At 40.5% G+C, this 22236-nt stretch overlaps 1 protein-coding gene and 1 pseudogene across 3 annotated transcripts in view; one reads left to right on the top strand and one right to left on the bottom strand.

The window, feature by feature from the left end:
* Positions 1–22016, bottom strand: part of SEPHS1 (selenophosphate synthetase 1) — a 29311-nt gene extending 7295 nt beyond the window's left edge. For 2 of the 3 annotated variants that reach the window (XM_006894275.1, XM_006894273.1), the window contains exons 1-7: positions 21697–21989; positions 18598–18865; positions 13102–13205; positions 10757–10864; positions 9608–9762; positions 6638–6728; positions 4313–4412 (exon numbers count right to left, since the gene is read on the bottom strand). In XM_006894275.1, the coding sequence (XP_006894337.1) occupies positions 4313–4412; positions 6638–6728; positions 9608–9762; positions 10757–10864; positions 13102–13205; positions 18598–18790 (751 nt within the window). In that variant the 5' untranslated portion in view covers positions 18791–18865; positions 21697–21989. Of the gene's footprint in view, positions 1–4312; positions 4413–6637; positions 6729–9607; positions 9763–10756; positions 10865–13101; positions 13206–18597; positions 18866–21696 lie in introns of all 3 variants that reach the window. The other variant, XM_006894274.1, reaches the window with a different exon arrangement.
* Positions 1671–2356, top strand: LOC102876372 (annotated as a pseudogene).
* Positions 22017–22236: the final 220 nt, after the last annotated feature.

Here is a 22236-nt window from a genome sequence, read left to right on the forward strand (position 1 = left end):
CAGGGAACATTCTCCTTGTACAGTATGGCTTTGTGGACAATGGATCATGATGTCCTCTAAGACTGTGGTCCCGAGGCCCCACATTCAGCCACTCTTTCTCTCAAGGTTACACAGAATGTCTTAAATCTTACTATTTTATACAATTCTTTTGTATCCGCTCAATGCACTTTAAAATATATTTAATAAAAAAAAAGAGAACAAACAAGATGTTAGGGAAAAGGGTTTTTTTTTAAATTTTCAAGTAACAAAGATTAGAATACGAGATGAGATCTTTTAAGAACCTCTAGGTCCGCTTAAGTACTACATATATTTGGTTCAAAGTCACTTGGGGAAGTAAAAGAATAGAAAGGAAGAAGCTGTACACAAAGAAAATGCATACAAATCTACTTGTGATTCCTTTCTGATTCAGAGAAGAGTAACTGAGCAGTAATCTTCAAGACTACAACAACAAAGTGCCACATAATCTAAGTCCTTAAATAAATGTGATTAATGATAAGAAAGTATTATTATCAGAATAGTAACTGTGTATAAATTTGCATCACTAGTTTCTGTAGATATAATCTGCTCAACATGAAAAGAAAGTTTTTGGAGTTAAACTTAGGTTTGCAGAGACCTTCTCATTATCTTTTTTTTTTAAAGATGCGTTTCCTTTTCTGTAAAAGGGAGATAAGGCCCAAATCATAAGACTACTAAAAAGAAAACATCTATGGAGTACCTAAAATAACTTGCACATGATATACAGAACTCACTCATTCAAGTCATATGTAGTGCGTTCCTACGATATATGCTTCAATTTTCTAATTTCTGCCCCTACTGTAGTGAAGAAAACAAAATGCCCTCGAGCATACATTCTTTTCCTTTTTTAGCATACATTCTAAATGATAGTTTGCTTCCATCATTTTGTTACCTATACAAATACCGCTCCAGAAATGTTTGCTAGCATGCCAGAGTCCAGCATTTCAACATAACCACAAAGGTACTTCTTTCTTAATTATAAAATATACCTACTACTTTCTGTACATATATGAAAGACAACAAAAATCGTGGCTATGATTGTTTAAACTAAATAAAATTCTTTTCCTGGAAACTTTGCTGCTTTTTTTTTTTTTAACTCTTGAACTCTACTGTTTTGTTTTAAACTTTTGAAACTCTTAGCATAGTGTTCAACTGTTATGTGCAAAGTGAAAGGGCCTCAAATCATTGTCAGGAGGCAGAAAATACTACTCAAATGTACTGCAAGCAAAGAAATATCTAGCAAGAAGCTAGAATACCATTTTACAGAGAGGTAACTTGCCCAGGGACAGTCCCATAGCTAATTTGTGGTGAACACTCCAATTTCAAATCCTACTACACTGCCATGGTGGTCAAAGCAGTGGGGTACTGGTACAATGACAGACACATGGATCAATGGAATAGAATTGAGAACCCGGAAATCAGCCCATCTACCTATGGTCAACTGATTTTTGACAAGGAGATGAAATCAATTAAGTGGGGAAATGACAGCCTTTTAAACATATGGTGCTGGCAAAACTGGAAAACTATCTGCAGAAAACTTCAAGCAAGATCCACACGTCACTCCAAAACCCAACTCAAAGTGGGTCAAAGACCTAGAACTAAAACCAAGGACTATAAACTTCATTAAAGAAAAGCTTGGAGATCAAAGATTCTGCATGGCCAAGCCTTGTGGGGTACGCCTGAGTGGGGAGGCCCACAAACAGGTGGATGTCTTCAGATAAAATCTCTTCCAGGAGAAGATCATATACTTGAATCAACTCTTAAAAGAGGACTCCTTCAATGTGACTGACCCGACTTCCTTTCGGGTTCCACTAGACATCCCAATTTCAGACCCCTCACCCAAGGATGCTGAGATAGAAACAGATAAGCAGGAGAAGAAAGAAGTCTGTAAGTGTGGCTTTCTCCCTGGACATGAGAAGAAACTGGCCCTGCTTGCCATCGTTAAGCCAGAAGTCTGGACACTCAAAGAGAAATGCATTCTAGTGTTTATGTGGATCGAGAATCTGATCCCCAAGATTGAAGATGTAAATGACTTTGGTGTGGCAATTCAGGAGAAAGTGCTGGAGAGAGTGAATGCAGTCAAGACCAAAGCGGAAGCCTTCCAGACTATCATTTCCAAGTACTTTCCAAAACGTGGGTATGCAGTGGCCAAGGCCTCCAAGGAGACCCATGTGATGGATTACCAGGACTTGGCACATGAGCGAGATGAGGCGGTCTACAGGGAGCTTAGAGCCAAGGTGCTGGATCTGAGGACTTTTATGCTGAGCTTTATCATATCATTAACAGCAACCTGGAGAAAACTGTCAATCCAAAGGGAAAAGAGAAGCCATCTATATACTGAGCTCCTGAGTAGAAGGGAATTAAATGACTTGTACTCTGAAAAAAAGAAAAGAAAAGATTGGAAGAACTCTAGAAATCCTAACCCACAACCCACAACATAAACAGTCTTCCAAGTATCCTGAAAATCTACAACCAGGAGAGGATAAAAGAGATGAATGAGACCTTCTAAGAATTAAATCCTATACACATCCAAAAACTTCTCCAACAGGATAAAAAGGGAAGCCACAGATTGGGAAAAAATATTTGGTAATGACATGTCCTCAAGGGACTTATATCTAGAATTTATAAAATACTCAAGCACCACAACAAGATAAAAGTAAATAACCCAACTGAAAAATGGGCACAGATTATGAACAGACATTCAGATAGCCAACAAACACATGAAGAAATGTTCAAAATCCCTAGCTCTAAGAGAGATGCAAATCAAAACAACTATCTCATCCCAGTAAAAATAGCAAAATTTAACAGAACAAGCAGTAACAAATGCTGGTAAAGTTGTGGAGAAACTGGAACCCTTATTCACCGTTGGTGGGAGTGTAAAATGGTATAACCACTATGGAAGGCAGTATGGCACTTACTCAAAAAGTTGCAAATAGAGATACCATTTGACCAGCAATTCCACCACTGGGAATTTACCCTAAAGAAACCTTAACTACCACCCAAGCAGATATATGCACAACCATGTTTGTTGCAGCTTTGTTCACAATGGCAAGGAGTTGGAAACAACCCACGTGCCCATCAACAAACGAATGGATAGAGAAGCTCTGGTATATTCACACAATGGAATATTATGGAGCATTGAAAAACAAGGAACTCATGCAATATTATTCAAAATGGGTGACCCTGGAGGACATTATGCTGAGTGAAATATCTCAGTCACAAAAGGACAAATATTGCATAGGGCCACTGCTGTAAAATGGGACTGACATCAGGGTTGAGGGAAGACAGAAACGGATGGGAGGAATGATATATGATGTATATTGCATTGAAACAGATGAGGGAGAGAGCTGTTTAAAAGGGATATATGAATGGGTATTCTTTTCATTACAGAAGTCCAGAGTGAAGGATGCATAGTGGAGTGGACTTGGGGGGAGGGATTGCATAACAATGAAAGAGTTTTTCTTTTTCTTTTCAAGGAGAAGAGTGAATTGGGGGGTAAGGGGGAAAGGGAGAAAAGTTCAACAATGAATGATTGGAAAACCTAAGTCTCTATAAACTTTAATTAAAATTAATTTTAAAAAGAACAAATAAAGTCAAAATTTAACTTTTAATTAATATAATGACTAGAACAAAAACACAAAGAAAACTTTATGATATAAACTACACTATCAAATCCCAAAATTTAAATATAATGCTGAAACATTAAGCTATTAATTATGTAGAATATTTGTGTAAACATGAGACACATTTTCCATCTTTACACAGGGAACAGGGAAACCTAATGCCTTGAGAGAAAACACAACTTAAAGTCTCCACAGATTCAGAAAGTGAATTTTTTAAAAAATTCATCAATATTCTCTGTGCTTTTATTCAGTGCCTTGCACTGTTCTCATAATAAAGGACTCAGTCAGATGTGTAATAAAGATAAAAGCCTCATGCACACAGATGAAGAGAAAACCAGTTTTCTTGACCTATCCTAAGCACACTATTTAGATTAGTCATTAGTTCTTTATCTTCTCTAATAAAAGTCAGAATTAACACTCATTCAAGAACACAGAAGACCTATGCGATCAGATCAGGTACCAACAGAAATAAACTGAGGTATCAGGCCAAATAAAGCCAATAGTCCTTTTGCAGGCCCACAACTAAGAATGACTTTTTACACTTTAAAGAGGAGTGGGTGGGGAATCAGCAGCAACTTAAGCTGTATGTGGCCCACAAAACCTAAATTTAGTCTTGTGCATTTTCCAAGTCTGCCAACTCCTGCAACAGAAGAGCCCTCCCCAGAACCTTATACCTGTTCTGTTGAGCCTTGCCATATTCATCATTGCTTCTTGGTATGCCAACTCTACGTCTTCCTGGGTAACCACTAGTTTAATTTTATTCCATTTTTCAGGCTAAAAATGGGAATATAAATGAGGGAAGAAAAGAGGGAAAAATGTGATTAATCTTTACTTCTAACCATGGACAAGAGTCTATTTCTTCTTATTTATCTTTTCTGGGACATTTCATCTCATTTTGTACACAAAGTTATGTTTTTGAAACTTTTTCCTTGTGACTATTACTTTTAAGGGACCATTCCTGCATTTCCATAATCAAATACTACCATTTTAGAGCACCTGGCAGAAAGACAAGCTGGAAATGTTTGCTGGCAACAACAGGAGTGTTAAATACTGCTGTAGCCTGCTTCATCTTTAGTGAAGTGTAAGTTCTGAATGTCCTTCGGTTCTCCTCTTCTCTAAAGCTGTGGCTCCACTGAACTTTCATTAACAGTGCAGCCTTCAGTCACTGCACCAATTTGGAGCTTCTATTAAGAAACTGACTACTCTAAGCTGGTTCTGATGCACAGCGACCTTCCCCTGGGTTTCTGAGGCTGTAAAATCACAACAGAGGACTGGTAGATTTAAACTGCTAGAGATGTGTAGCCTTTAGATAAACAACTTTACTCATTATGGACTATGCCAACAGCACTCCCTGTATGCAACAGCTAGATACTGGCAATACTAACGCACAAGAAAAGATAGATGATTTCTTTTTATGAGCATTCTGGTCTACTCTCTAGAAATAACAACTACTCTAAAGTTTGTACTTCTAGGGGAGCTCTCGTGGCCTAGTGGTAAGGAGCTGCAACTACAATCCCAGAGGCGCATGGTTCGAATCCACCAGATGCTCTGTTGAGGAAGGAGGGACAATCTCCTCCTGTACCTCTCAGATCTGATTTGACGGTACACACACAAAAATAATAAAATAAAATTTAAAAAAAAAAAAAGTTTGTACTTCTATTTCTCTACCTTTAAAAAATCCCCAACATTACTTCCTACAGAGTGATGCCAAATAACATACTCTTTGGTTGTTTCTGACTTTAAAACATCTCGTTTTGATACTCTTGTCTAACTAACCTGCCTCCAGTCTCCTTGCTAGAGTTTCACTCAGATCTGGGTAGCTATATTAAAAACTAATAGTAGCTTATTCCTCTGAAATGGCTGAGGAACTTTTATTTACAGAGAGCAGTCCATGACAAGAGAAATCTCTCTATCATTGATGGAGAAGCACATCTAAACAATGTGGCAGCCTTAAAGAATTTCTCTCCTGTATAAGCTGAGACAAACCTGGGTGGTGAGCCATAAAATTATGTGCTCTTCCTTTGCAACTGTTTCTCAGGATGGATAGCTTTAGATGACAGTTGCAGAAATTAAAAGTGCCAAGATATGTAAAAATACACCACAATCTCAGTAATTTATGGATTGTTAGAGCAATGAAAAACCAAAATAAAAATCAACTACCTGAAATATGATTGTGGCTCAATATAAAGGTGACTCAGGACAAATGTCTTCATACTCTAGACACATTTTCCATTTAAGAGTTACACATCAACATAGTCTACACTAGTCATATGTTTAAAAAGAAAAAAAACTACCAAATAAAACAGTTGCAAAAACATAACTAAAATAATTTAGATTTTTAATAACCCTGGCTTCATTTACATCCAAAACATCACACTTTTCACAAATTCTCCTCCATATCATTCACTCTTACTGTCTAAAGATGTGAAAAATAAAGCTCTTAGCACCAAATAAACAGAGAAGCCTAACCTCTTTGCCTCCCAAATTCTCTTTACATGGTAATTTTTGAGACTCCAGATTGGGACACACCTACTTCATGCAGTCCATGCATGAAACTTTCACTCAATACAAGAAAATAAATGATTCTTAGCATTTCTGAAAGGACTTGACCAATATTAAACTCCTGGTTAGTAGTAAAGGCTTCCAATTTTAAAAGACAAGCTGATGACATCTGTTGTTGTTGTTGTTATGTGCCGTCAAGTCGTTTCCGACTCATAGCGACCCTATGCACAACAGCCCTAAACCCTGCTCTATGACATCTAGACATTATAAATTTTAAACATGGAAAGAACAAGACCAAGAAGAAGACTTACTTTAGGGAAAAGATACTTCAAAAGTAGACAGAGCACAAGGAGATTAAAGAGTGAGATTTCTGAACTGACTTACAAAGTCAATGACTTCCCAAAACTCCCTAACAAAAAACATCTATAATCTTAAAAAGTTATTGCTGAACCACTCCCCCTAATCATCCCTGAAACAACAAAAAGTGGTTTACTTACAATATCCAGCCACTGGTGCACAGCAACTGCTACTTGGGTACCCAGAGGTTTTGTCAACACAAGCACATCTCCTGGCACTGCATTATCTGGCCTGAAGAAAAGGAAAAGGGTATTTTGCAGACAAATTTAATCATCTTTCCAAAAACTGAGTTTGTAACATTAACTAGAAGGAAAATTGTTAAAAACATTTGGAGAAACATCATCCTGTATTAGCAGAAAACTGATGTTATGTGTCATGTTGCCTCATAGCGACCCTGTGTACCTTAGCTCTGAATCCTGCCCTATCTTGAGCCAATCCCATCATCTCTGACATATCTAATCCCATCTCTCCAGTCAGAGTCAATTCATCTCACCCAGGGTCTTCCTCTCCTGTGCTGTCCCTCTACCCTTCCAAGCGTGATGTCCTTCTCTAAGAACTGGTCCCTCCTGGCCATGTGCTCAAAGTATATGAGACGAAGCTTCAAAATCCTTGCCTCCAAGGAGCAGCTTGGGTTCACCCTCTCTAGGACAGACCTGTTTATTCTCCTGGCCCACTGTAAATTCAACACTCTTCTCCAGGATCTTTCACAACTCAAAGGCATCAATCCTTCTATCATCCTTACTTATTGTCCAGCTCTCTGATGCATAGCAAGTAATTGGGAAGGCCATGGCCTATATCATGTGTACCTTAGTCTCCAGACTGACACTGTTGCTCTTCAGTACTCTAGTAAGGTCCCTCACCCTCTGCAGTCACACTGCAATATGTATCCTTGCTTGCTACAGGTGAGAGATACACCCAAGCCAGCTGATGGAAAGGCTGCAGACAGATCAACCCACCTCCCTTGAACAGGGAAAAACCAGAAAACTGGTATACAACTCAATATTTTTTCTAAATCTTACCCTTAAGACAAGGAACTCTGGTGGCCTAGTGGCAAGAAACTGCACTACAATCCTGAAGGTACATGGTTCGAGAGCACTAGACACTCCAGGGGAGAAGGATGGGCAATCTCCAGAGATTAACCATCTCTGAAAACCCAGTGGAGGGTTAGCTATGGGTCAGTTTCAACTTGATGGTACACAACAACAGCAGCAACCATTAAGACAAAAATGTCTTACAATTCAACTCTGAATCATATGTACCTTAAAGCTAGCATGGTTTTTGTCACTGTTTATGCACAACTTAAGAGAAAATTACTGAATATCCCATGGACTGCAAAAAGAACAAACAAGAATGTCTTGGAGGAAGTAGGGCCAGAGTGCTCGATGGACAGAAGGATGGTAAAGAAGTTTCATCTCACTGGGCATGTTGTTAGGAAGGGCCAGTCCTTGGAAAAGGACATCAAACTTGGAACGTAAGCAAGAGAGAGAAAGACTCTCAACAAGACAGACTGACAGACTTAAAAAACGGGCTCATGGGCGAGCTCTGGTGGCCTACTGGCAAGAAGCTGCCCTGCAATCCCAGAGGTGCACTGTTCGAATCCACCAGATGCTCTGCTGGAGGAGGGTCAATCTCCTTCTGTGCCAGTCAGATCAGAATTGACGGTACACACACACAAAATAATAAAATGGGGAAAAAAAATTTTTTTTAAAAAAAATGGGCTCATGGATATTGGAGATGACGAGTATGGCACAGATAGATCCTGTTCATAGGGTTGCATTAAGCTGTAGTTGACTCAATGGCACCTTACAACAGCAAATAGACAAGCCAAGTGCAACAAAATTACTAACTTATATTTAAGCTTTTGGGTAGTTTCAAAACAAAATATAATCACACAAAAATACTTAATAATTTTTCAGATAGTAAAAAGCCAAAAGTAATTTTTAAAAAAACCCTCATAGTTACTGAGTTGGTACTGACTCCTGGCTGACCCTCCATTCTGGTTTCAAGGCTATAAATCACACAGAGGAGACTGCCCATCTTTTCTCCCATGGAGTCACTCCTGGTGGATTCCTATGGCCAGAGAGGCACAGTTCTTGAGTTAAGAGTCCAATTCCTTATGGACTACTCCAGCAGAACTCCCTTAAGTTATTATTCCTTCCTTTTTTGTTATTAGTTCTTTCTGTACTGGAAAACTCCAATGAGCGACATGGGGGGACTTCATGATCTCTGTCCCACCTATGAGCAAACTCTGCAAACTGCCAAAACCAGAATAATAAAACCTTAATAGAAGGAAAATGCAAGATCCACAAAGGAAAGCTGTCACATAAAGGCTTTAAAAAGAACTTTTACAAATAAAACCAAAACAACCCAACAAATAGACTGGCAAAGATCAAGAACGTTTTTAAAACATTATTGGTTAGGGAATGAGAACTGACAGCCTCATTCACTGCGGGTAGACCTGTATGACAGGCGGCACTGGGATACCTAAGTAAACCTTAAGTGTACATACTATGGGATCTAGCTCTTTTCTGTCAATTTCTTACCAGTATATTTACATATGCACAAAATGATTTATGTATTAGCTTATTAAGTGGAGTATTACTAATAATACCAAAATAAAAAATAATGTCAATAGTAATGGCTTAAAAAAAAATCTAAGACTGGCTAAAATCATGAATGATGTGTGTGGCTGCTAACCAAAAGACTTGAATTCACCTGCCACTCTACTGGAAAAGATGGGCTCCTCTCACACAGCTTTACAGACCTGGAAACCTAGTGATCAGTAGCTATGAGCTGGCTCAACAGCTGGGTTTAGTTGGGGGAGGGAAGTGGCGAACGAAGGAGGATAGGTGAGGACTTTGCACTGCGGATCCATTTCAATCTTCTTAGTTCTGGACTACAAGGACTACCACTTCACACTGTCAGGATAACTAGAATCAAGGAAGACAGTACTAAATGTTGGTGATGATGTTAAAAAACTGAAAATCCTTTGGGAAAGTTATATTCCATCATAAGGGGATGATACAGAAAGGCATCCAACAACAAAAAGAACAAAACTAATCAGAGAAACAGATAACCGGACAGGTAACATGAGAGACAGATCAACTTACATGATAAATTCATTGGGTTGGCAGACAGTTGTAGCAACTCCTCCCAAAACAATCCAGGGGTTTAACACTGTTTGGCCACCTGTTACAGATGTCCCTGCTTCTTCTGCTGCGTCTTTAAAACCCTGTATAATTAGGGGCATCACTTTATCCCTTTCCTAAAGTTCAAAAGGATACAAATTAAAAGTCAAATAATTCCCTTCAAAACTCTGGAAAGAATTTACATTTGTAGTTATTAAAAAAAAAAAAATCAAATTTCTTAAAAGTATACTAAAAGGACAAGACATTGGGGATTTTACTGTATGACCTTTTAATTAAATGCTAGGTTATGTATGAATGAAGCTCAAAGACAGAAGGCAAAACTATTATATGACTGAGTCCTTTCAACTGTCTTTAAATCTGAACCAGCTACTTAAGTAATTGTTTTTAAAAATCACAAGACTAGCTTAACAATAACAACTCTACCCTAAAATGGTGTACCAAGGAGTGCCACCACTGGCTGACAGCTGTGGTGGTATCCACACCAGGAATACTCTCACCAATATCACTGGTACCAAATCACAGTTAGGGCCTTTAAAACTCTTACTTCTGTAATGGTAAACTTTTCTGGAGAGACAAAACAAGTACTTGTCAAAGTAATCTATAGGGCAGGTACTTCCTCTCTGAATAAAAAGAAAGGTAGGAAGGACACTACCATCACTGTCTACAAAGAAACAACCAAAACGGAAGGGCCCAATCCTCTAAGTCACATATGCTCCCAGATTTGTGGGCTATTCCCAATGCACTGAACTAGAACTGTATTAACACAGCATCACCCATGTTTTACTTAAACTATGTCTCGACCTCTCTTCTGTACTTTCTTTCAAGGAGGGAGGTCCATCCCTTTGGGGATAAAAATTCTATCTTTACTATTTTACCCCTAAGAAAAAAAGAAAGAATGACTTGGCTTATTCCACCCAGGAGAAAGATAAGCAGGTGGTAGAAATGACAATGTGATGCCTGCTAAACTGTGGAGAGCCAGGGCTACCATAAGCTATTTACTTAGCTGTACGCCTCATTGTATAGGAGAGAGAGGAAGGGAAGGTCTAAGCAGTCAAATGCTGTAATCACGCCTGCACAGACTAGTCTCTAATAGAAAGATCACTTACTTACCCTGTCAGTCATTTTATTGCTAATTCCAAGGAGCATCAGCATGTTGTCACATTCTGTGACTCCCATTGCGTAGAGGTCACTGAGGACATTGGCACATGCTATCCTGCCCTGAGAAGAGACGGGAGACATGAGAAAGGACAGCTGGGGCTTCCCAAGAGCAAGCTTATAGGGCGGCCTTCCAAAACTCAGGGGGTTTCCAGAAATGGCAATTATTAGACTCGGTCCTGACCCACTGTACGATCTAAACACTAGTGACCTTTCCCATCACAAAACTACTCTAATTTCTCCATCCTCAGATAATCCTGTTACTACCTTTCCTGAGGAGGATAAAGAATGTATTCGTTCTTTCCCACTGTAAATATTACACATTTGCAATTGACACAGATGGGCTCCAGGGTTCAGGAGAGAAGACGTTCAGGAGGAAATGACCCTTTAGGAGAAAGAGCTATGGAGTGACGATGTTTGAAAAGAACCATTCCAAAGCAAACTTGAAAACAGCCACTAATTTTAAACAGATCCAAGAAAATGTGACTTAAGTCTACTTCACTGGTTATAGAGAGGGTGACAGTTTTTAATACACTTGGATTGAGAAATTTTCCGCAGCCTTACAAAGCTGTAAGAGAAAAACAAAAACAAAACAAAACCCAAAAACACCAACCCACATATCAAAGCTATAGGAAAGAACTAGGATAATCTTGTTTGAAAAATAAACAAAAAATAAATGAAATCAAACCAAATGCACTGCCATCTAGTGGATTCTGCTTCACAGCTGTAAGACAGTATAGTATAGAAGTGCTCCAGAGGGCTTTCAAGGCTATAAACCGTGAGGGAAGCACATGCTCTCCCCTTCCTCCCTTAGAGCTGACCTTGAGCTTGCTGTTGAATTTTTTTGCACTACTGAGCCACATGGGCTCCCTTTTAAGCCTGAAGTCAGGCTGAGAGTCTTTCTCATTAAAAATGTTAAAAAGTAGATTCAATAAAAATGAGGTAATTTTTATAGTGCCAGCTGGGGGTGATTGCTGTTATGTAGCACTGAGTCTAAACTCAACATAGTTGACCCAACAGCTGGTTTTCAGGGCAGTAAATCGCATAGAAAGAGACTGGCCATCTTTCCCCTAGCAGCTGGTGGATTCAAACTGCGTGCCTTTGGGTTGGCAGAGAGGAAGGTGGTGATTGCTTGGACTATTTTTCTAAGGCAACATATGAGAAAACAGATTTTTTTTTTATAATAGACTAGTCAAATGTTAAAGTATTTTTGATACTTAATTACTTGTTTCTTTCTATTTTCCTATGAATTCATGGTAAATCAGCAATGCAACTCAAGTCTTCTACAGGTCATTTTTGACAGTACCAAAGCTTAATCAACAAGGCAAGCAAGTAGTTTACACCTTGAAAATACCAAACACTGGTTAGGATTAAAGCAAAACACACCACCCTCCAGGATGAATTCTGAATTTAGGCTCTGCCACCTGGTCAGGTAGAACACCAGAGCGTGACACACCTGCCTGTTCTCCAGAGTACTGGTCTTTTTTAATAATCTGTTTACTTATCTCTAGTACCGGAGATGGATACTGCACTCCTGATTTAGCTACCTCATAGTTAAGGATGCTCTAAACCCAGTCGTTCTGTTCGACCATTTATCCCAGTGTCCTTGCCACACAGGGTATCTGGTATTTTCAACAAAAAGGATCTTCCCAGTTTCCCCACTGGCTTCTCTTAGAAAGTGGTAGGCTTATGGCTGGCATAATAAAGAGCTGCTGGCTACAACTATTTACCAAGTATTTGAAAAAAATTAACAGTGCGAAATCAGTAGCAAGGAGTTGTCATTCACTGGTTCAGATAAGTACACTGGTATATAGTCTAAGAGGGTGATGCCTGTGTTAAAGGGGGGAAGGAGGGAGAAAGAGAGGTGACCAGATATCCTAACTGTGTTGTGCTGTATGATGAGATGCTGAGCTTCTTCTTTTCTAGGAAGAACACCTTAGAAGCTATTTTATTACATCCCTAGCCTGGAACACTGGAGTGACGATGTTTACAAATGTGAAAGGTACAAGGAAGGAAAGAAGAAAACGACAAAATTTTTTTTCCATAAACATTAGGCTAAAACACAAGTACAAAAGCAACAGAGGCACCTTCCTGCTTCTACTTTCCGAAGCTTTAAGTACACCACCAAGTATGAGTAGGGATAAGAACAATTTGTTGCAAATGCAAGGATCAAGCCATTATTATAGTACAGTGAACAAACTTGACAAAAACCATAAACACAAAGAAAATCTCAACTACACACAAACAAAAAAAAAAGATTAAGAAGGTTCAGGAATAAGAACACATTTGGTCAAACTTACCATCATGTAAGGGTCATCTACGATAGGATAAATGTAATCTGTGGTCTGAACCAAGGAAAGACCACCATGCCTCAACGGAATGACACACGTATCCATTCCAATGCCTGTAAAGAGGGAAATCATCATCAATCAAAAATGTAAAGGAAAATCTGCTTTACTCTTTACAATCAGTGCTCTGAATAGAAAACGTTTTATATAAAATACTTACAGTACACTACATGGTGCCGGAGCAGCAATGTGTTTTCTATCAAGAAGCATAACTGAAATAAACGTGAAACATAACTAGCTTAAGATCGAAAAGAAGAATAAAAATTTGTCAGTCATCAAGACTCAACTTGAATTTTCAGACTTTTAGTGATGTCTGGAATAAAATTTTCCTTCTTACATCTATGTTATGTACCTGGCACTATATAAGATAAAATGTACGTAGAATCAGGGTTATTTTGTCTATAGTTACTGAGTTAATCTTTATGTGTTATTCTCTTTTTCCAATCGAGAGTTTATAAAATGTGCTACTATTACTTTCATATTTTACCAAAAAATGAAAATGGCAAAATAAGATCCTTAACTTACATGTACATAAAATGTACAAAAAAATACCGACACCCATTTGATCTATTACACAAGACCCCAAAAGCATGTTTAAAGAGGAAAACTGTAAAATTGTTATTCCTTTCATGAAAAACTTCCATATGCCACATTTACTAACTTATAATATAAAGTGTGAAGTTTAGCTTCTGTCCATTACTTTTTCTCTAAACAAATCTGTGAAATATTTATTTAAAATTATTTCTAAACATTTAAAAAGAAATTTAAGCCAACTAATGGGATTTTAAGAAATAATTCCTTTTTCATTAAATCAGCTGAATAGTCCAAACTAGCTTTATAAACTGTATTTTCTTAACAATATAGCATGTAAAGTACAATTTTACAAATGGAATATGGCCTTTACACCAAATAAAAGATATATGACTCTCTTGAAAGGATGTCTTTCTAGCCTCCTACGCAGTATTTCAATTATGTAGTCAAACAACTCAAAGAAGGAAAACCAAACAGAATGCCATATAAAACGAAGCCGTGATGCAATCCTGAAGGCACTTGGTTCAAATCCACCAGCTGTTCTGCGGTTGAAGGACTAGCAATCTCCTATGCGATTAACTGTCTCAGTAGGTTCCACCAGAAGGTCAGCTACGGGTCTGTTCCAACAACAACATAACCTTCTAAATAAATTCCAATGGACCAAGAATATCTGAACTGAACTAAAAGCACAGGAGCTTCACATTTTACATAAGCAAAACTGACAGGTAGTCAACTCCTTCAGCATTACAACGGTGCCACACCCAGCAAAGGCTGGGTCATAAAGGATTTACTTTTCCTGGTCTTGCTCACTACCAATCCAAGAATAAGTTTAACAAAAATATGAATATAACACAGCATTTTTCTAGATGGCAAAGCAAACATTTTTGGTTAAAGACCAGCCAGGAAATTGAGAATTTTGTTTGAGAATGGCAAGTCTCACAAATCTGAGACAGAGAAAACTATCAAAAATTAGTTTTAATTTGTAGCAGACAAAAGTATGTATAGTAATTAATCTAAACAGAGTGTATATTCACAAGCCTCTCCAGCATTTTCATTTGATGGCTTTCTTTAGCATTGAACTGTCAATAGAGAGAGCTATGTTTTTAACTATGCAGAACATCTCATTGATGGTCAAAAGAACAAACATGTTTTTTAAGAGGGTGCAGCCTGAGTGCCATTTGGAAGCAAGAACAATGAGGCTGCACCTTTCTACTTTGTTGCTAGGAGGTGCTATTCCTTGGAAAGGGGCATGATATTAGGAAGGGTGGAGGGTCAGTGAAGAAGAGAAGACCCTCAACTCAACCAGGTGGATTAACATGGTGACTGCTGCAATGGGCTCTTGTGTGTCAGGAAGTGTGAGGATGGTGCAGGATGGAACAGGGTTCAGATCTTTTGTTCATTGGGTCACTGTGAGTCATACTCAACTCAAAAGCACCTAACAACAACATGCCTTAATTTACATGGATTTACTCTAACTTGGTAATTCTAACAAATGGCTATTTTCAGTTTATTACTGCTCACTTTAGGAAGTTATGAAACAAAGCTGATAAAGACATTAAAAATAGTTGCTTGTTTCCACTTTTAAATGTTTCTAATCTGGATAACCACATTTGATTTACAAATCACTTTATTTCTCATTATTCCTAGTCCCTAGCAAGTTCTTCATCAGAGCATTGAACAATGGCTCTCGAGCACGTTCCGAGGGCATCAACAGAGCTTACCATTATCTCCATTTCACAACATGGCTCAGCTACCAAATGAGGGTCTACAGCTGCATTTACCAATAACTGAGTCACTACTGGTAACATGTGGCGTTTGAGAATGGACTTTAGTTACAAAACAAAACGGATTTTTCACCAATTAGTAAAAAAATAAAAAAAGAAAGATGTCAATAATATTTTCTATTATGCATTAGAATAGTTTGTTAGTGTATATTAAAAATAATTTTGCCTGACTTTTTTTTTTTTACATGTAGCTTCTAGGGAATTTATAATTACATGTGGCTGAAATTTCATTTGGACAGTGCTGGCTTACAAATCAACATACTAAATTTGTGAAAGAGGAGAGAAGATGTGAACAGTTAAAAGGGACTAGGAACTTTGAAAAACTAAGTTATCAAACTGAGAGGGGGTATTCTAAGTAGGGGACAAGAGGAAACAGAATCTTAACAATATAGTGAGTGAGGGGGAGCCTTGATACGATATTTGGCACTTCACTAGGTGATGGGGAATCTTAACAGCAAGACTAATCCCATCCATTACGCAAAGTAGCTCCCAATACTATTTCAGAAAAAACAAGTTATCTCATAAACAGATAACACACGTGTGTGTGTGTGTGTGTGTGTGTGTGTGTGTGCTGGTAACATAAACCTTTAAGAAGAAGTGCTGGTTGCCAAGTGGTAAGAAGCTATACTGCTATCATGAAGGCCCAAAGTTCAAATTCACCAGCTGCTCTGCAGGAGAAAGATGGGCAATCTCCTCGCATGTGATTTATAGCCTCTGAAAACGCACTGAGGGTCAGATATGGGTTGGATCCAAAAATAGTTCGTAACAACAATACTATCCATATAAAAATCGGTTGCTGTCAAATCAATTCCAAGGCACGGTAATCTTGAATGTTACAGAGCAGAACTACCCTATAGGGTAGTTCATTACTATAATCTTTACAGAAGCAGATTACCAGCCCTTTCTTCCATGGCACAACCTGAGTGCATTTGAACTGTCAACCTTTCGGCTAGCAAATGACTGTAAATCATTTGTGCCACTTAAAGCAGCTTATATGGACTTAAGTATGCCTGGTATGTATTTACACAGAGACACTAATAGTATATGGTACTTACAATAATCTCAAAGGGAATGATTATTAAAATAATCATTAGTCTCATTTAATAAATTAGGAAATTGAGGATCAGAAAGCTCATATAGACGCAAAAGGCTCATGCTTGAGTTAAAAGCATCTTTGTCAGACTATGAATCCTGGACAGGTTTTAGCCACAGTGGCTTAGTCCACAGAGAAGTGTGCTGCTAACCCAAAGGTCAACCCTCTGGCAGTCTGAATCCACCACTGGCCCAGAGGAAGAATGGTGGGCATTCTCTCATATGTGATTTTGTTTCTGAAAGCCAATGGAGGGTCAGCTATGAATCAGTTTTGACTCAACAAATTTTTATTTTCAGCAGGTTTTAATACTATGCTTCCTTCAGTATTCATATGCCATGTAACCTGGGACTCTGAGGAATGCCACAGATACAAAAGTTTATAGGTGTGTTTTCCTGGGAAAGGGTCCATGCCTGTCAGACAACTAACTTTTTCTGCCACTGCTAAGAGTTATTGCTCAAGAAGTTCCTCACTCCACTTCTAAGTCCAAATGACACACAGTATGGTGGGTAAAAGAACTGGAAGATGTGGATCCCAGGTCCGGTGCTGAATCCTGACTGCCAACCATGTAACAAGGCAGAAGGGTTCCCTAACCCTCCTGAGCAGATGGGGCTGCTGGAAGTAACAAAAGATCCAACTCATTACTTATTATCAAAGCGTTTAAGGATACATGATGGTTCCCAAGAGCCCAACAGGGTGAACAGGATGAAGTTACTATAGAAAATGTTACTTTCTTCACAGTTTTAATTTTATTTCTTTTCCCATTATGTTCTATTAATTGACAAAAGTTATCCTCAGTATATTCTCCCACAGGCAGGAGGTTCCAATCCACTAGGATGCTCTTGAGAGAAAGATGAACAATCTTCTCTGAAAACCTGTCAACTTTAAGTTGGTTCCCACTTGATGGCACATAGCAACAACTAATATCCAAAACTCAACTCATTCACCTAAATTGCCAGACCTTAGAAAGGAGTTCCTTGGGGGGTTCCAAAGGTCCCCAGAGTACTGACCAATGAGAGCACCTCTGCTTTTACCTGTTTTACATAGTGGGGACGAAAGGTGTACTGGAGATTGAAAACCAATGACAGAAGACAGAAGATAGGACTTCACAACGAAACAATGAATCAAATGAAAGAAAAACAGTGTGCAAAAAGAGAAAATCAAGTTACACTGAAAGTGCCTAATGAGCAAACTCTTGGGATGCACAGCAAACACAGAAAGCCAAGTGCTTGCTGTCTCACATCAAACACTTAATTACCCATTCAGTGAAAGCGAGCCAACAGTAGTCCAATGGAGTTCTATATCGGAGGAAAGGTGCATCGATAATAGTGTCATTAAGAAAAAAAGATAAACACAGCTTTTAACGCCAGACATGTCCCAGGGATCAAGTCCGGATCAAGTCTGCTCTCTTCTTTCTGTACCTGGAAACATTTTTCCCCCTCTGAGGAGCTTATAAAGCCCCTCCTAGAATCCCCCTTAACTCAATGGCTGCCCTCAGAATTTTGTACACTGATGCTAAAGCATGGGGGGTATTTTAGGAATAATGATAGGACAAAGATGCAGAGCTAGGAGTTGCTGCTTAATCCTGAAATAATCAGGTAGTTCTAATAAAAATTTGTTTTTTTAAATTATATTTTTTCTTTATTTTTATTGTATTATTTTTTATGTGTACCATCAAATCAGATCTGACTGGTATAGGAGGAGATTGCCCTCTCCTTCTCCAGCAGAGCATCTGGTGGATTTGCACTGTGTACATCTGGGATTGCAGTGCAGCGTCTTGCCACTAGGCCACCAGCGCTCCCTTTAATAAAAAATTTTTTACAGTAATATAATAATGTCAACAATAAGTCTATTTCTTAATCTTTTTTCAAGTTCCTCCTCCAAAGATATTAAAAAAGATATTAAAATAATATAGCTGTTATTAGGGCTTTGCTGTTTGAATTCATCCTTCTCAAAAAAAAAATAAAATAAAAATCACACGGGAGAAAAGAGGTCTAGTTATTGACTCAGTAACTGGATTGCGGACAACAATGGTTTACCTACCCAGCCTTGGCATAACTGCTCCCAGAAACTGCTCATCTTCTTGGAAGTGGTTCTCCTGTAAGGATTCCAGCAATTTCTGTAAAACATCTTGGGGCACTTTGCAGCCCGTGCCCTTAAGCTCGGTGAATCTGGTCAGACGGAAGCTCTTGTCCAGCTCATAACTCTCTGGGTTAAAGGACTCCCGCACAGACATGGTTCTCAGGTACTCACACCTCCAAGGTTGGCGCCTTTCCCTCCTCCTAGTCTGCTGCTTTCTTTACAGATCCACCTATGCATCACCAAATGAAAACACATATTATAAAAAGAACACTGTTACCTGACAAGAACCAAGTGAAGACAGTAAACAGTGATGAGGGGGAAAATCACTACCACCACAAGGCAGCTGATTTGGGGCCAGAATACTTTGTTCATCACAGGGATGCATAAGCTAGAACAAACCATTTTAAAAGTGACTACACCATCACTGACAGCCTCTGAAATATTTGACGTTTAGAGTACTGCTATAATTATGGCTATTCAGGCCAGCAGGAAGACTGCCTCTGTAGAAAGAACTGCAGGCCAGCAGGCTTACTTTGACACGATGCCATCTTGAACAATAAGTCCCAAAGGTTCTTCTAGCACACACTATTATGAGAACAGCACATCGAGTCACTTCATCTGTTAACTTGGATGCAGTGTGGTTTCTAAATTAGAGATCCAAGAGAACACAACTTTTCTGTAAACCTTTTGGTATTTTTTGCAACCTCATTTTAAAAAAAAAAAAAAAAAGATGCCTACTAGGAACTTTGCAGAAAAAGACACAGATGCAAACGCATTTGGTAAAATCCTTCCTGATATTAAATCTAATTTTAGGGGAGGGGGAAAAGGTTTTGACTAAGAGCCAGAAATCTACAACACAACCCAAAACTAGTAAGAAACATCACTAAAAAGCACAACTTGAGAACTAGGATGACTGTTAAACAAAACACAGTTCATTTTCTTCAAGAGAGCGCTTAGAGAGTTTCTCTGATGTTTTAATTCAGTGCTACTTCCTAGAAAGCATATATCCCGCCCAACAAACTAGTACACACACTTCATTGACAAAATATGCTACTGCTCACTACCATTTCCCTGCTGAACTAAAACAATAAATCACACCACAGCAAATCACTAACATTTATTGTACTCTCTACCACTTTCAATTTTTGCACTAAGCCCTCCTAAATTCGAAGCCTTTAAGGGCCCAAGCATAAATTTACATGTGCTGGCGGGATTTACAAATCTCCATATCGATACTTTATTGGGCATAGAATTACAGAAACCCCAAGTTAAAGGGTCAGTTTTCCCTACAAAATTTATGATTAAGAGCGTAACTTCCATTTATAGTTTTCCATCTCCCCCTCCCCCGAGAACAACGCTCTCTCGCCAAGCCGGCGATTGGGCAGTGATCCAAATGGTTGGGGCAAAAGCATGTTTGGGATGAGCAGCAATTTCTGTCTGAAATCTGTAACTGCAAAGGAATACATCTGCAAGTATCATCCCAAGTAATCAACCTGTCCAAAAAATGCATAGCAGGTATGCAAAGCAAATTACCTGGATGACAATTCTGAAGCAATTGTAAAGTCAGAAACAGTCTAAATAGCACTTTGACTTGAAAAGGTTTGGAACAAAAACAAAACCAGTCCTTACAAATACCTTGCATTTTAACATCACTTCAGCCCCATCAAGGGGGAGGGAACTCAATTTACGAAACCTAAGTTATTTTCTTACCTCCATCCTCTATTAAAAAAAAAAAGGCGGGGAAAAGAATTCTGGTCACTTAAGCCTACCGTGTATTTTCACATCATTTTGAAAAGGAAAAAAAGTTCCAAAAACACCTTAAATACTGAAGGCACGCTAGAGTTTTTAAACTCCAGAACAATACAAATTACGGGAATTCACAATTTAATGTAAGAGAAGGGGAAGAAGTGCGCAGATTTTTGGAAGGGATGGGAAAGAGTGTGTTTTGTGTCAACACAGAGAAGGAATAAATTGCTTCATAAGAGTCAAGTCAACTTCCACCTTGAAGCCACATGTTTACAACTTTAAAACAATGACATGAATATTTAAAGATGTTTAACCCTTTCTTTCTCTGGCACGTATATGTTACTTAAAAAAAAAAAAAAAAGTGCGCAAACCCACGCAGGCAGATCGAGGCAGCACGGGGAACTGCACCCCGCAGCCCATATACCTACCTACCCCCAAGCCCAGCAGATAAACAATGGGGTGGACACACCAGGACGTGGGCGCTGGGGCCCGGCGCTCTCCATGAAGCACAAGTCGAGGAGGCACCCACAGCGTGGAGGACGCAACTCGGGGACACCTTAAATCTCAGGCTGCCGCCTTTAAAGGCAAATCAGGCCTGGGCAGCGCTCTTTGTGCGGCGCGGCGCCGCGGGCTCGGCGCAGCCGGGCGCGGGCAGCACATCTCCCCAGGCAGGGCCATGCCCGCCCACCTGCCCGCCACCAGCGGCGGGATCGGAGGCCCACTCCACCGGAGCAGCGTTAGGCGCGCACGGCCAACCGGTCGCGGCGGGCGTGGTGAGACTCCGGCTCGCGGCACGGCCGGCCGGGGCGCCCAAAGCCAGCCGGCGCCCAGATGGCCTCGGCGCCAGGGAACTGGACAGACCCCGGCGGCGGCCCACGGCACGCGGTGGGGGCGGGGAGGGCCCGGAGTCACCGCGCGCCGCACCCGGGGGACCGGACTGTATTCTCCCGCCGCGCGCGCGGGCCACCGCCGCCGCCAAACAAAAATGTCGGCGGGTGAAAAAATTAACCCCTGCGCCGCCGCCCTCCCCCTCCACTCCTCCCCCTCGCTACTCCCTCCCTCCTTCCCCGGCTCCGAGCGGCTGCGGGCGGCGGCAGCGGCGGCGCGGGCGGTGCTTCTTTTTTAAAGCGGCCCCACCAACCCCTGGCTCAGCCCCCTCTCCAAGCAGGGCTGGATAAGGGCCGGCCGTGCACGTCTCCCTACCGGTCCCGGGTGGGACGGAGGGGGATTTGCAACGGCCGCAATGGGCTTGTGGACGAATATTCCCCTTTAAGCCTGGTGTCTCGCCCCCCCTCCCCCAAGTCAGGCGCTTACCGGTTCGCTTTTCGCCCTCCTCCTCCTCCCGAAAACGGGACTCTTGGACGTTCCCACAATGCACCGGGCGCGGCCGGGGCTCCCTTAAGCGTCGCCTGAATAAAAATGCTGCTGCCGGCGGCGGCGACGCGGAGGGCGGGAGAGCCCCGGGCCAGCGCCTGGGCGCCGCAGTGCTTGGCCTCACTCCGCGGACGCCCTCGGGAACCGGGGCCAGCCTGCTCACACCGTGCACAACGCGCGAGGGTCCTTTAAGGACCGGCTACTTCCCTTTAAGAGGTGGCGGGCCGCGGCTGGAGCGGTTCGGTGCCTGCGTGCGGCCCGGGAAGGGGGCGGGGGCGATGTGCAGGCCGGAGCGCGGCAATGATTGGTCTCGGGGGAGGGGTGGGGGGTTGCAAACTCGAGGAGAGGTGGCATCCGTTGCATGATGCAAAAAGGATTGATTTCAAAAGTTGCGTGTTGAATTGGCAGTAGCCGAAGCGTCAGGGCGAGTCTTTTCGCGCCTAGGCCACCTACTTTTCTATGACCCACTGGAATGGTTTC

This window comes from Elephantulus edwardii, unplaced genomic scaffold (assembly GCF_000299155.1).
Source record: "Elephantulus edwardii isolate Elephantulus edwardi_28Jun2011 unplaced genomic scaffold, EleEdw1.0 scaffold00139, whole genome shotgun sequence".
Taxonomy (NCBI): domain Eukaryota; kingdom Metazoa; phylum Chordata; class Mammalia; order Macroscelidea; family Macroscelididae; genus Elephantulus; species Elephantulus edwardii.